Here is a 15020-nt window from a genome sequence, read left to right as displayed (position 1 = left end):
CTCACAGCGCGGTGCGAGCTTGTAGATCTGCCATTTTTAGAAAGATCGTGAACATTTGAATTTTTACCCGATTTTGACCCAATTCTATAAGTGTCTTCTAAATCCTTCTAAGGTTTTTTAGAAAACACATGTTTCTACGTCAGTTGTTCTCAAACTCTTTCATGTCAAGGAACCCTAGAATTATATGTAGTTGGCCGCTGACCCCCGTCTCAAACTATTTTGTATCAGGGACCCCCCAGAAGCAAATATTTGAGTTACAAATGTTGATGAGACATTCAAAGGTTTGCACAAATGTTCATGATTTTTCAAAAATAGCAGATCTTCAAGCTCGCAGCGCGGCACGAGCTTGTATATCTGCTATTTTTCAATAGTTAAACCATTCAATAATTCTAGGCCTAAATGGATTCAAAAGGGGTAAAAAGTGTTGTGTATTTTTTCCGCCTGATCTGTGTTTGTGTGGAACAAACAAAGTCTCACACAGCCCTACCTGCCAGGGGTAGAAGAGGGGCGTCTGGTCTAGGGGGACTCTGAGCGGAGCCACGATGACCAGCTCAAACAGCAGACCCAACAGAAGAGGAATCACTCCAGCTAACATCACTGCCACTGCCACCGTCTTTACGATCTACACACGCACGCACACGCACACGCACGCACACACACACACACACACACAGGGTCAAAACGTAATACTACTAGTTATAGCGCATGATAGTTGAAAACCATGTAATTCTAGTACAGGGGTCTTCAACGTTTTCAGGCCAAGGACCCCTTAGTTGAGAGAGAGATGAAGCAGGGCCAGGGACCCCCAAAACCTGTTAATAGATTCCATGTAGTTTCATTTTTGACAGTACAATCATCGTTTTATTTTGGATTCATGTCAATTTGTGTGTTCAGATATTTAACCACTTGAACAGTCAATACTTAATAAACTTGACCTTTCACTCTGTACTTAGTCTACTCTTTTTCCCCCTCTAAACCAAACCTCTTTGCTGAAAATAGCTGATCTACAAGCTCACAACGCCTCGCCTCGCAGCTCAAGGCATTGTGAGCTTGTAGATCTGCTATTTTTGGCATATATAAAAGGGGGGATTTTTTTTTGTATCACACAAAGATTTGGAGGACCCCCTGTAGTAACTCTGAGGACCCCCTGTTGAAGACCCTTGTTCTAGTATTTGTGGTTTTCACATCCATCAACCCTCAGGCCCATGAAACCCTTTCAAAAACCGCAACAAGATTTCCTATAATGTCATTATCCCCAAATTAAGGAATTCCTGAAATACAGCATGTATACTATTTACACTTATCACAACAACGTCCGACAGATAAGATGCATTTGATCTAAACCAGCTACATTCAGGGTTCCCACACATCTTTACCAATTCATTTCCAAAACTTTTCCAGAATATTTAACCCGATTACCAGGACTATATAACAATAATTCAGCTCAATAACGAGTCGCTTACTCTTATGTGCAATGCCCAAAGACAGGTAGTGTATGCCAGTGGTTCTTAACCTTTTCAGGCTGTGACCCCCGAAATAATCATATTTGAAGAGTTGAGCAATTCTGTATAACACGGTTTTATTGTAAAAATAGCCGATCTACATGCTCACAACGCCTCGCAACGCGAGGCGTTGTGAGCATGTAGATCTGCTATTTTCGCAATTTCTGCCTCTAATATTTGACAATTTGGCCAATGTTTAATTTGACATTAACAAAAAGTATTAACAAAAGTTTTAACAAAATCAATAACCGAAGACAATGCATAGCTATTTTTTCCAGGACCTTCCAGGACCCTTGATCAATTCCCAAACTTTTCCAGCACTGGAAAAATATCTTTCTAATTTAAAAATATTTCCAGGAATTTCATGACCGTGGGAACCCTGTACATTGGTGTCCATAATGCTGCGCAGTGTGTGCGTTACCATGAGCGTCCACTCGTGCACTTTGATCCAGATGATGTTGGGTCCCTGGGGCATCCAGGCCAGCAACACGGTGATGCCGCGTATGGACAGCCAGCAGATGTAGAGGCCGCTGGCCGCCGTGTACAGCTCATGGACCTTGGCCCCGCCCATCCAGAAGGACATCAGCCAGCGACCCGCCGACACTGGAACGGAGACGAGGAAGATACAGAAAGGACAGCTCATCTTAGTTTTTATCCTTTTTATTCTTGCACTTTTGTATTTTTATTATTATTTATTTTTTCACCTAATGAGTTGGTTCCTCCTTTCACTTATGTATAGAAACTTTGGGTACTTAGAAAAGTGAAATATAAATCTGATCTATTATTATTAATATCGAACTAGTCTCGCGTAGCCAGACAACTATTCCACAATCTCCGAATGCTATATAGAGTCTGGAACGGCAGCTCCCGAACGGCGAGTATCAGAAGTAGCCGCTGCTGCACTGAACTGTAGTCCCATTGGAAACATAACAGAAACACAAAAGCTCAGACAAAGTCATTCGAGCGGCATATTCTTGTTATGGGTGTATAGTAAACGTTTGAAAACATCATGGAGGTAACACCAATAACACCAGAGAAAGACGAAATAACGCCCCCAGAAATATTGAAAGGAGACTTAACGCTTCCAGTAGGACATGTTATTGCTACTGCACCAAGGGAGCGGTTGCGTCACATCCGCTTTATCTCGCACTCATCGTTTCTATTTCCGTGCCCCAGACTGTTGATGGGAGCATTTCCCAAATCGCAGACTCAACAGTCTGGCCACGTGAGACTAATATCGAACTAATCATAAATAGTCAAGCCTAAATGACAGAGTAGCCTGTCTTCGTATTATGAAAGTAGGACTGTGTGAGAGATGATGTTTATAACCATTTAATCGATAAAGGATCATCTAAAATAAATGATATCGATGTTTTAGTAATCTTCAATCTATTCTCCAAAGTATATAATAGGGCATAAGTAGTTAAATGATGTTCATTGATAAAAACATCATTGGATTTTTCATCTTTTGATGTCTTTTCTTCTTTTTAGCATTCTAACAACATCATACTCCTTCGCTGCGGCAATGACCCAATTCCTCCCCGTGATCAATAGCGTTTATACAAAACACAGATCTAATAGAGACAGAGAGGAGCAGAGATGTGGCCGGAGGAGAAAGCATGATGGGGAAAGAAATGAGATGAGAGGAGGATGGAATGGAGGAAGACAGAACGTGTGAGGATGGATGGGAGAGGAGGGAGGATGAGGAGAAAGCGGCGAGCTATTAATCAGACCACTCCTCTGTGCGTGTGTGTGTGTGTGTGTGTGTGTGTGTGTGTGCGTGCGTGCGTGCGTGCGTGTGTGCGTGTCTGTGTGTGTGCGTGTGTGTGTGCGTGTGTGCGTGCGTGTGTGTTAGGGCATTCACGAATAGTGATTTTTAGTATTCAAATTATTCGACCTCAAAGTATTCGAATATTCGACAGGACTGGCCAAACTGTCAAATATTAACACTTATGTTGCTATGATTTTTTCTCTTCAATGTCCCACGTTGCCATGGTTACCATAGACTTCCATGTAATTGCGCAATTGTGTAAAAAGTGCACGCCCATGCCTAGATGATGCACCACGTGTGTAGATGCTGTTCACAGCTTTCAAACAAAAACATCCGCTTGGAAATCCGTCCGGCATTCATGATTTATGGGCCATTATGTTTTCTTCAGATGTAAACAAACATGGCTGCCATGTTTGAAAGAATGGGTTGGTATGGGGGTTAAACATGCAATTTCGCAATCGCGATCATGCCTAATACATTTCTGGAGGTCCAAAAAACTTTTTTGAAAAAATCTTTTTTTGAAAAATTATTATTATTTTTTTTTTCAAAAACGGCCCAAACTCGGGAAACTCGGGGTTGGCACAGCGTTGGTACCAATACAAACTCGGGAAACTCGGGGTTGGCACAGCGTTGGTACCAATACAAACTCGGGAAACTCGGGGTTGGCACCAGATATGTTAAGTAAGCAAGAGGCGAAGATTGTGAAAATAGCCGATCTACATGCTCACAACGCCTCGCAATATCTATCTGTGGAACCGAGTCACATTAAATGTAATACCTACAATTCCAAGTGCTTGTGCGGGTGGGAGGTCCCCAGTTCAAATATGTTTATGTTGGGGGTCACGGCCTAAAAAGGTTTGAGAACCCCTGGTAGAGCATTAACAAATTCACCCACCAGGGGCATTGACAACTCATTCTTATGACTTCCTATTTAGCCAAGCTTTATAAACTATATATTTTTTCAAAGAGAAAACAATAAAAAAATAAAAATAAGCAAACATTCGACTTGTCGAATAGTGACTTTGATATTCGAATATTTGGTGAATGCCCTAGTGTGTGTGTGTGTGTGTGTGTGTGTGTGTGTGTGTGTGTGTGTGTGTGTGTGTGTGTGTGTGTGTGTGTGTGTGTGTCTCTCTCTCTCACCTGGCAGGGTAAGGCATGTAAGACTCGCCAGCAGCAATGTCACACACATGAAGACAACCAGCAGCAGGATCTGGAAAAACAAGCCTTCGTGAGTTCTTTATGGCCGTAACCATTAGGAAACACCGAGCCATTCATCTGGGAGCATTTCAATTACTGAGCTATCACGTTAATTGATGTGTCTTGTAAAGAGTGCTACATAAACTAATGTTGCATGACATGCCATAAAGCAGGGGCCTTCAACGTTTTCAGGCCAAGGACCCCTTAGTCTACTCTAGAGACAGATGAAGCAGGGACCTCCACAACCTGTTCATAGATTCCATATCAATCATCAGCGTATTTTGGATTCATGTAAATTTGTATTTTTTAGATATTTAACCACTTGAACCGTCAATACTTGATAAACTTGACCTTTCACGCTCTACTTACTCTTTTCCCCTTCTACACCAAACCTCCTTCCCAAAAATAGCCGATCTACAAGCTCACAACGCCTCGCGCTGCGAGGCGTTGTGAGCTTGTAGATCTGCTATTTTTGGCTAAAGTTCTCAGAATATGGACACTAGGGTTCAAGTGGAAAGGAGAAAAAAACTTTCTATCACTCATAGATTTGGAGGACCCCTATAGTAACTCTGAGGAACCCCTAGGGGTCCCGGACCCCCTGTTGAAGACCCCTGCCTAAAGCAAGATATCCACCAACAAACATTTTTTGCCAATAAAATAACACACAGCACAGCATTTAAATTCTGTATGATTACTTAAAATGATTTAGTTATTTACACAAAATGGCATCGTCTACATTTGAGGGACATCGAATTGTGCATTTCAGGGGGATCATTTCGTCCCAGATAGATGAATAGCGCTGAATTTCAAAGCACTCCAGATGGTCTTAGAAGAACTGAGCGAATGGAGGCTTAGAAAACTGGTTTCGCTCAAACAGCTTCACACGCGGTCTGCTTTTCAAGCTGGATCATGGTCTGCTTTTCAAGCGGGATCATGCCACAGCCAACAGCACTCATAGAGCATTCATGCTTTGCTATGATAACGTGGGCTTAGACATTCAAAACGTGGGCTCAGACACAAATTCAATAGCTACGTGAGAAAACCTTCAAATGTACTGCCATTCAAAATAATCCTGCCCATACCAAGTGCATGTTGTTCACACAAACTAAGTTGACACAAGCTTTCATTTGACACTGAAAAGAAACCAAATATGTTTTTTTTCCTAGAGCTCGATGATGCCAGATCCAACAGTTGGGAGAGTCCTAGTCCTAATATAATGATATCCTGAGCTAACCACTTGTACGTCAGCATCCATATTCTGGGGGAACATTAGTCAAAAATAGACAATCTACAAGCTCACAACTTGTCTCACGCTGACCGGTTATGAGTTTGTAGATCGACGAAAAAGATTTGGTGTAGATGGAAAAAAGCAGCCTATAAGCTTACTAAGTCTATAGGGTTTAAATCAGGGGTCGTCAACGTTTACAGGCCAAGGACCCATTATTTGTGAAAGAGATGAAGCAGGGACCCTCACAACTTTTTCATAGATTCGATATAGTTTCATTGTTTGACGGCACAATCATCATTGTATTTTGGATTCATATCAATTTGTGTTTTCAGATACGTATTTAACCACTTGAACCGTCAATACTTAACTTGACCTTTCACTCTGTACTTAGTATGCTCTTTTTCCCCTCTATGCCAAACGTCTTTGCCAAAAATAGCCAATCTACAAGCTCACAACACGCGTTGTGAGCTTGTAGATCTACTATTTTTGGCTAAAGTTGGTTAATATAAAAAGTGGTTAATATAAAAAAGGAGAAAAAAGTTTCTACCACACAAAGATTTGGAGGTCCCCCTGTAGTAACTCTGAGGACCCCCTAGGGGTCCTGGACCCCCTGTTGAAGACCCCTGCTATAGGGTTTAAGTGATCAAACATCAACCACTGTACGTGATTGGCTGTCCAAGCCGTCACTCACCTTGAGGGGGAAGTGGATTGGTCTGTAGTAGGGCTGAAAGCCCACCGGCCCGCCTTGCTGCAGGATGGCCTGATGGGCAGCGTGAAGCCCCTCCCCCAGGCCGGGGATCCCGTTGTCGTCGTGGCGACCAGGAGGGTTGTTGTTGTTGTTGTTGATGAACTGGTTGTCCTCTTCGTCGTGGTCTCCCAGCAGGTATGAGTGGAGATCACTACGGAGGAAACACACAGTGAGCGCTAGGGCATTCACCAAATATTCTAATATTCGAATATCAAAGTCACTATTTGACGTTGTTCACCGAAGTCGAATATTCGCTACTTTTAATTTTTTATTGTTTTCTCTTTAAAAAATATATAGTTTATAAAGCTTGGATAGATAGGAAGTCATAAGAATGCCCCTGGTGGATTAATTTGTTAATGCTCTATACCAGGGGTTCTCAAACCTTTTTAGGCCGTGACCCCCAAAATAAACATCTTTGAACTGGGGACCCCCACCCTGACAAGCACTTGGAATTGTAGTTATTAATGTGACTCGGTTCCACAGATAAATATTGTGAAAAAATCTACATGCTCACAATGCCTCGTAACGCTTAATATTTGACAGTTTGGCCAGTCCTGTCGAATATTCGACTATTCGAATACTAAAAATCACTATTCGTGAATGCCCTAGTGAGCGCCAGAAAACTTTTGCGTGATTTACTCCTGAAGGATGTGCACTTTACAGCAGTGCTACAGAGCTCGTGAGACTATGCCAAACACAACTATAACTTGTTGCAATAAAGTGCTCAATTCCTTTGACACGAGTGTGTCTCGTGACTTCTAGGGTTTAGTAGGGTGTTACTCGTCCTCACAGCATGTATCCAACGGTGAACGTCCAGGCGTGGACAAGGCGTTTGAGCCACTGGCGTGTGTGACCCTGTTCCAACAGCGCTGGCAGGACCACCTGCAGTAACAGCAGCTCCAGGGACAGCTCACTGACGGGGGCGTCACTAGGGAGACAGGAGACAAAGCAGAGGAAGGTCTTGTTCACTTCATAATGTTTAAACGGAAATGCAGGTTCATCTTTCTCTATGGCAAAATGGCACAATCAATTCTCCATAATCTCTTCATCGCCTTGGTTTACGACCATGGAACATGCAAAAAAGAATTTCACTTGAGGCCTCGGATGCCGGCCAAGATTTAGTATCCCGAGTTGTAAAAATCTCATACATTTTTCATCGGTCCACACCGCCAAAGATGCGATTATCGTTTTTAATTTTATTTCAGTGGTTTATGATAGTGGGCGCTACCCCGCGAGTGACAACAGAATTCAAATCCCAGAATACAACAGGAAATTACGTCATCCCAAAATTCTCCGCCCCGTCTGCCTCCATGTAAATGGATTTAGAAGAGTCTATTTATCTCAGATTTTTTCCCTAAGGACCCTAACTAAAGAACAAAGATCACAGTTATGATGTCATCTTTCTGGTGGAAAGAAGACATCACGCAAAAATCACATAAGAAAAGGTATGAAAATCATATTTTAGCGCGGCGAAAGTCGCTGTTTTTTCTTAGCAATCAAGGAGTTAATTTGGGGATACTAAATGGCTTTGGTGGGTGCAACTCATGTTTCTTTTCTTTTGCCGTCAAAGCGATTTCCATCCCGGGAAATCCATCAGTACAGAATGAAGTTGTAGAAGCGTGGTGTTTCTTGTACCTGTAGAGCATGACGTTGTACGGCAGGAAGTCTGGCAGGAACAGCTTAATGATCCTCACAGGAAGCCACAGCATGAGCAGAACTATGGAGCCAAACACCACCTGAAAATGATGCACACGCACAATAAATCTAGCTATAATGTAATCTAGTAGGAATACAGCCATACAGCAACACAAAATATACAGAGACTAGTCCTTGCCGGTTCGAACTTATGTGCTTCGAATTAAGTGCAATATGGGGTGTGCAGAAACTGTGCACAGTATAAACTATGAGGGATTGAATGTAGGAGTCTCAGAAGTAATGTTGGAGAACCCAGACGTATCAGTGATGTCAGTCATCTCCAAATTTGGGCACTGTTTAGTATCAGTGATGTCAGCATGCGTGTATATCAGACAGCAGACATTCGGTAGTTTATTAGTAGGATGAAATTAAATAAAATACTTGCACTATTTTTAGTCACACACACATGCACGCACACGCAAGCAAACACACCCACACACGTACAAGAATACCTTGTGTACACTTATACACACACGCACGCACGCACGCACGCACGCACACACACACACACACACAGAACTGACCACAGAGAGAAGGAACCTCCGGAGGTGTCTGTACACAGGGAGGTGGATCATCTCCTGGACTGGGTTGAAGTCTGGGTCATTAAGGTTCCTCAGGAACCATAGCACGCCAGGCCGCAGCACCTACGTTAAAACAAAAATAAGTCAAGCGTGTGACTCCATTGGAAAAGAGAAAAACACCTCTCCAAAGAAGAACTACAAGTATAACCTGACTTTGCACGTCTACGAGTAAAAAAAGTGGCACATTCACAAAAAAGCTAAATATTTCATGAATTATTTTCAGTAATTTCATGAAGAAATCAAAGAAATTCCATACACAAATGGTTACAAATACTGAAAATAGACGATCTACAAGCTCACAATGCGTCGCGATGTGATGCATTGTGAGCTTGTAGATTCGCTATTTTCAAAATATTTTTAGACATTTTACACAAACTGTGAAATGGGACGTCCTGCATAATGAGTACATTCTACATTTGGTATTTAAGTAGGATGTGTTCCAGCACAGGAAAGTGTCTGGAGCAACACTCACCTCTCTCAGCAGAAGGATGAAGGAGGCAAAGTAGAAGACGTAGACCATGCCGACCAGCCAGTGCAGGAACATGGTGGTACCGGGAGCAGAGTCAAAACTCTGCTCCCTGTCCTTCAGAGTCGCATCGAACATCTCCTGCAATGGACATGGGACATTTTATATACTGTAGGTACATTCATTATAGAGTTTCATCATACTTGGCACTAATTAGTTAGTACATAGTGTATGATCATTCAGTGTGTCAGTGAGGTTAACCACTTACACCCTCTCATTTGAGTAAACTGGGCCTGAGTTGTCTCTTTACTTGGACCACTTCTTGCCAAAATAAGCTGAAGCTCAGAATGCGTCACATTGCTACGCATTGTGAGCTATCTTTTGACGGATGTTCCTGCAGGTGTTCAAGTGATTAAACCAGCGGTTCCCAAACTTTTCAGGTCGAAACCCGACGTTTGCCCGGGACACAAACTGGTGAAAACAGCAGATTTACAAGCTCAGAATGCGCTGCGTTGTGAGCTTGTAGATCATCTATGTTTTTGAATTTATAGAATTGCTTTGATTTTTATTTTATGTATTAATGAAATTACTTTGAACAATCAATGATTTTTTTTTCTTTTCATGAAAATGTTAGCTTTTTGGGTAATATTTTTTGGAAAGGTTTTGAATTAATAATAGTTCAAAACAAAATGTAGGAAACCAAAAATTAAGGGACCCAAAAAGATGTGTCCACGACCAACAAATGGGTCCCGACCCAGTGTTGGGAAATGCATGAAACAGATGAAGTGAGTGATTGAATTACCAGAGAGCAGATATCAAGCCACCAGCCACAGATGAGTGGGAATAAACCAATCTCCATGACGACGAGTAAGGACACCTGGCATAAGAAAAAGAAGAGGAAAAGAATTGCCCTGCTGTGAAACCCTCAAAGTTAAATAACAATACGGTGCTTCAAGTTCATGCTCTTATGATATTTAGTCGACTAAAACTAGACAAAAACTTTTCAGATAACCAAAATGTAACTAAAACTAAATACATTTTTTCAAAAGGCTATGACTACATCTAAAATCATCATTTTCTCCCTCCTGTTTACCTTGACAACAATGTAGCAGACACCCAGGAGACGTCTGGACCTGTGGAACCTCACCAGTGAAGCTAAGGCCTGGGACAGACAACCGTTAAGGAAGCATACGATACATCATCCTGGAGCACAACCACCACCAACATTTACAGAGTGTCACAGAGGAGCATTTCCCTGTGTCGATGGACTCCTCATAAAGGAGCAGAGGATTTTTTATTTTTGCAGTTTTACCCCTTTTTCTGCCCAATTTAGTCCAATTATTAGTGCCAATTATTTCCTTGCCACACACATTTCTGTGTGTGTGTGTGTGTGTGTGTGTGTGTGTGTGTGTGTGTGTGTGTTGTCACTGCTGCTGTATCCCATTGGCAGGTGAGCCAATAGGGGAGCCCCCACCAGGAGGACATAGAGCCTCCGTCCTACTCCTCCCGCCCAACACTCCCTGCTGAGAGGCGCGCAGAGCTTGAAGATCGGACTATTTCACAGAGGGGTTTTTTACAAGGTAGTTAAACTAGCTGTACGGCAATGCAACTCTTTTCCCCCAGGATCTAGTGCTGACCTTCACAGGTCCTTCTCTATTCAGAGAAAGAATGGACCGTAATGGAGATACAGTACATAATACAGCCCAGTGTTGCTCTAACTATGAGCAAGGACTAAAAATGGGTCACAGGCTTCCCTGTTCCTCCTGGATACCCATATGACAATAATGCACATTTAATAAGCCCCCGCCATGAAAAGACACTACATTTGCTTCGGTTTGGGTCTCTCCATGTTAGACTACTAGCTTGTTAAATGAGCCTGGGTTCCAGAGCAGGACAAGACATTAGTTAAACTTTGGTCCCCCGATGACAAGACTAGAACGCTCCAATAGGCCTGACTCACAGTGAGTCACTAGATTAGCTCCATTAGCTTTTTTTAAATATAAATATATAAATCAATAATGCGTTGTGTGTGCATAATCCTATATTAAAATTGCGTGGGTATAAGCCTAATTTTATAGACATTACAACACTGGATCTCTCTCTCTCACACACGCATGCACACACACACACACGTTTGTCCAATGTAAAGGATACATGGCAGAAGATGAGGGAGCCAGCTAGAAGGATGTATCCCAGAATGGTGGTGATGAGGCCATCAAAGTGGGACGCTCTGATCTGCAACAACAAGAGGATATGACATCGTCAAAACAGTGTCCATTCAACCAACGCACAAAAATCGATCCAAAATAGCACCAAACGATCGACGCCCGATCGATTGCTCAAACGGTGCGACTGGTGTTTGCCCTCGTGCGGTGATGCTGTGCACTTACATGTTCCTCAAAGCCGAGTCCCACAACCGAGAAGTGGCCAATGTGATACGGACAAAAGGCTACAGTAGAAAAAAACAGAGGTAAAGGTCAAGATCATCACTGTACTTCCACCCACTCAGGAAGGTGTCAGCACATCCACCCAAGTATCACCACACCGAAACGTGAAATCCTATAACCGCTGTATACTATGGTGATATGGATGTATGTACTGTATGTGTGCGTGTGTGTGTGAATTTAATTGCTCTGCACCTACCAAACACCAGAATGAAGAGAGTGTTCAAGGACACGACCCAGAATACGTGCTCCTGCAGAGGACACCAAGAACACACAACAGCATTCATTCAATGTCTTGTCTAGGCCTAGAATTATTGAATGCTTTAACCAGTGAAAAATAGCAGATATACAAGCTCACAGCGCGGCACCGAGCCAAAGCGAACGTTTGTAACTCAAATTTTGCTTCTGGGTGGTCCCTGGAACTAGATATTTTGAAATGGGGGTCTGTGGCCAAATAAATATCATTTTGGGGGTCCTTCACATGAAAAGGTTTGAGCACCACTGACATAATAGTCTCTCAATAACAGACTAACTGAGCTCCAGTTAAGTGAAAAGGACCTTTTCTTTGACGATGGCTGGCCAGATTACTGACAATAGAAACATAGGTTTTTTTCCAAAAATCTTAGAAGGATTCAAAAGACACTTATAGAATCGGGTCAAGATTCTAATTTTCACGATTTTTCAAAAATAGCAGATCTACAAGCTCGCAAGCGCGGCACTCGGTGCCACGCTGTGAGCTTGTATATCTGCAATTATTTTATATTTAAAGCATAAAAATATTGCGTCATAATGTGTTCAGGCCTAAATGGGTTAACATCACTATTATATTATAGGTAGTCGTACAACAGCATTCAGTTTGAACATCACTAAATAGCTCGTGGCACAGCAGCAACCACGGATACAATGTGTCCTCTTACCAGAAAAACTAGGGAGCCGTCCAGACCCAGCATCTGATTAAAACAAAGACAGAGAACACCGGCTCATTAATACTATCTCAATTTACAATCACAATTTAGGCATTTAGCCGACGCTCTTAATTCAGAGCGACTTACAATAAGCACGGTCAGCGCAAGGTGATACATAAAATAGCATAGAATAGTCATCTAGAATTGTAGATAAGCCAAACTGTTCATTCCACAGTTTGGGGGCCAAAAGGAAGAAGAGTCTGGGACGAGTGGAGCGCTGTCCCGGTTGTTTAATCTCATAAGATCTACATCAGTCACATGACATGACGTGTTCAAGGTCACTATTGTCATGTCTTTCTTTACTCAGTCATATTGACCCGGTGGAGTGGAGGGTCGAACAGACCAAAGAGATGTGGGAAAACTAATGGAAAACTGAGGGAAAAGAACCAGTGAATAACACAACACACACAGTGATGCCCACCCTTTCCCAGGTCAGTTCCTCTGCTGCACGGTCCCACTCCAAGGCATTCCAGTTCAAGTCATCTGCAGGTAGGAGAAACAGACACAATGTAAGCCAGTGGTTCTCAACACAAGGCAACCATGTATTAAATAAATGGTACCAGGGACCCTCAACATAAGGGAAGATTTGTCAAAATTGTCAACATTTCTTTTAAAAAATAGCCGAAAAAGAAAACAGGGCTTCCACTTCCAGTCTTTTAACTGTTCCCCCATTTTGCTGGAGAGTGTTGGGGACCCCCCTCGAACCCACTCAATTCAATTCAACTGACCTTTATTGGCATGAGAAACATACGTTTACATTGCCAAAGCAAGTGTCACAAATAAAATAAAAACTGTTGAAAATGGGGGACATATATACAGTTGGAGGGGGTACAGCATTGTGTAAACAGAGCTATGTCGCATTGTGTCGCATTTATATATATATATATACAGGGCATAAAGCTTTTGGAACAAATAGCTGCATTGTTTTTTTCTCAATACAGTTTAAATAGTATAAGAAAAAATAACTCAGATTTGAAATGCATTTTAAGGTAGCAGCTCTGTTTCATACTGTATGTGCATTCAAGGACCCCGCTTTGAGAACCCGAGAAGTAGGCAATTGTGTAGGATTTGACATAAACGAGGAAAGGTAATGCCAAGTGCCACCTTACTTGCAGATTGATACCGGTAGGTAATCTATGTATGGCCATGTTTAGATGACAAACGGGAAAGACCCTTTGTGTTATCACTTTCTATTCTGCATTTAGACCACTGGTCTGATATTTAATTTTACTGTTTCCTCTGGAAACAAATGTCGTCCAAATGGGGCCTACATCAACCAAAAAATATGTCATTCGGGTCCTCTGATCAAAAAGACACACTGACCTTGACCTCCATTGTTGCCATCGGCAGCTTCATCCTCCCTCCCCTCGTCTTCGTCGTCGTCGTCCTCCTCATCTTGGTTGTCCAGGTCGGCCTCGTCCCCCTGGTCCCCTGCTTCCTCTGGGTCATGTGGGGCGGGGTCCTCAGGGGGGTGGGCTGCTGCTGCTGCCGGACCCTCGGGGCCAGCCTGGGGGTCTGCGGCTGCATTACCGCCTGCATCCTGTGGAGGACAGCAAAGATGTCAAGGTCTCCCCTTAACTCTTGACAGTTAATGAAAGGGTCAATTTTGTCTCCTTAGTACCAGTCTCCCCGGGAGAAATAAATCCTAGATCAACAAATCCTTGATTAACCCTAAACTAAGCTTTATTTGAACCGTCTTGGTGCAAACCGCCCTCAGTCGACTATCTTCCCTTACAATAAATACCATTGTCGTGTTTCTGATGCGGTCGGAGCGGAAATAACTTTACATCATCACATGACCTGAACCAACGACTGGAACCGTTTTATCCGTGTTCCTTATCAACATTCGCTCAATAGTCAGCAACAACATGATAAAAACAGAATGGGAATGTATTATTAAAAAAAACCCTATGGGACTTTGCTTTTATTGTATTGTATGTGTTGTTTTGTATGTATAAAAAAAAGAAAATAAACAGATTGTTTAAAAAAAAAAAAACCCTATGGGTTCCTCCCTCCGCGTCACCAGCGCCCACACCCTAGGTGGGGTTGGCAATAGGGCCTTTCTGTGTGGAGTTTGCATGTTCTCCCCGTGTCTCCCAGGGTTGATGCCCTCAAAAAAACATGCAGTAATCCTGGTCTCAATAATGCCTCCCCCTGGCCAGCCGGGGCGCCTGATGGAGGGGAAAGGAACTGGTTGGAATAACGTGTTCCTTCCACGCGCTACGTCCAAACCTGGGAAATCTCCAGTCAGGTGAAAAGAAGCAACTTGGACTCCTCATGCATAAAAGGAAGCATGAGGTGAGTCCGTTGTCTCCCCAGGCGCGGCAGAGGGAGAGCAGACCCCAGGATTACATAGACAATTGGCACTGGGTGAGAAAATGGGTTACAAAATTGTGGGATAAAATTCTATAAGGGAAAAA

At 42.7% G+C, this 15020-nt stretch overlaps 1 protein-coding gene across 1 annotated transcript in view; it reads right to left on the bottom strand.

The window, feature by feature from the left end:
- LOC308286156 (E3 ubiquitin-protein ligase MARCHF6-like) overlaps nucleotides 1-15020 on the bottom strand; it is a 32031-nt gene that overhangs the window by 6191 nt on the left and 10820 nt on the right. The window contains exons 7-22 of the mRNA XM_080727112.1: nucleotides 13924-14140; nucleotides 13022-13083; nucleotides 12553-12585; nucleotides 11835-11886; nucleotides 11582-11640; nucleotides 11346-11426; nucleotides 10285-10353; nucleotides 9994-10068; nucleotides 9198-9332; nucleotides 8669-8788; nucleotides 8085-8185; nucleotides 7240-7377; nucleotides 6393-6600; nucleotides 4417-4486; nucleotides 1924-2105; nucleotides 488-622 (exon numbers count right to left, since the gene is read on the bottom strand). Of these exons, the coding sequence (XP_080583238.1) occupies nucleotides 488-622; nucleotides 1924-2105; nucleotides 4417-4486; nucleotides 6393-6600; nucleotides 7240-7377; nucleotides 8085-8185; nucleotides 8669-8788; nucleotides 9198-9332; nucleotides 9994-10068; nucleotides 10285-10353; nucleotides 11346-11426; nucleotides 11582-11640; nucleotides 11835-11886; nucleotides 12553-12585; nucleotides 13022-13083; nucleotides 13924-14140 (1737 nt within the window). The remainder of the gene's footprint in view (nucleotides 1-487; nucleotides 623-1923; nucleotides 2106-4416; nucleotides 4487-6392; nucleotides 6601-7239; nucleotides 7378-8084; nucleotides 8186-8668; nucleotides 8789-9197; nucleotides 9333-9993; nucleotides 10069-10284; nucleotides 10354-11345; nucleotides 11427-11581; nucleotides 11641-11834; nucleotides 11887-12552; nucleotides 12586-13021; nucleotides 13084-13923; nucleotides 14141-15020) is intronic.

This window comes from Nannobrachium achirus (genome assembly GCF_963921795.1).
Source record: "Nannobrachium achirus genome assembly, chromosome: 5".
NCBI classification, from domain to species: Eukaryota; Metazoa; Chordata; class Actinopteri; order Myctophiformes; family Myctophidae; genus Nannobrachium; species Nannobrachium achirus.
The sequence above is the reverse complement of the archived record's forward strand: the minus strand, read 5'-3'. Positions and strand labels throughout refer to the sequence as shown.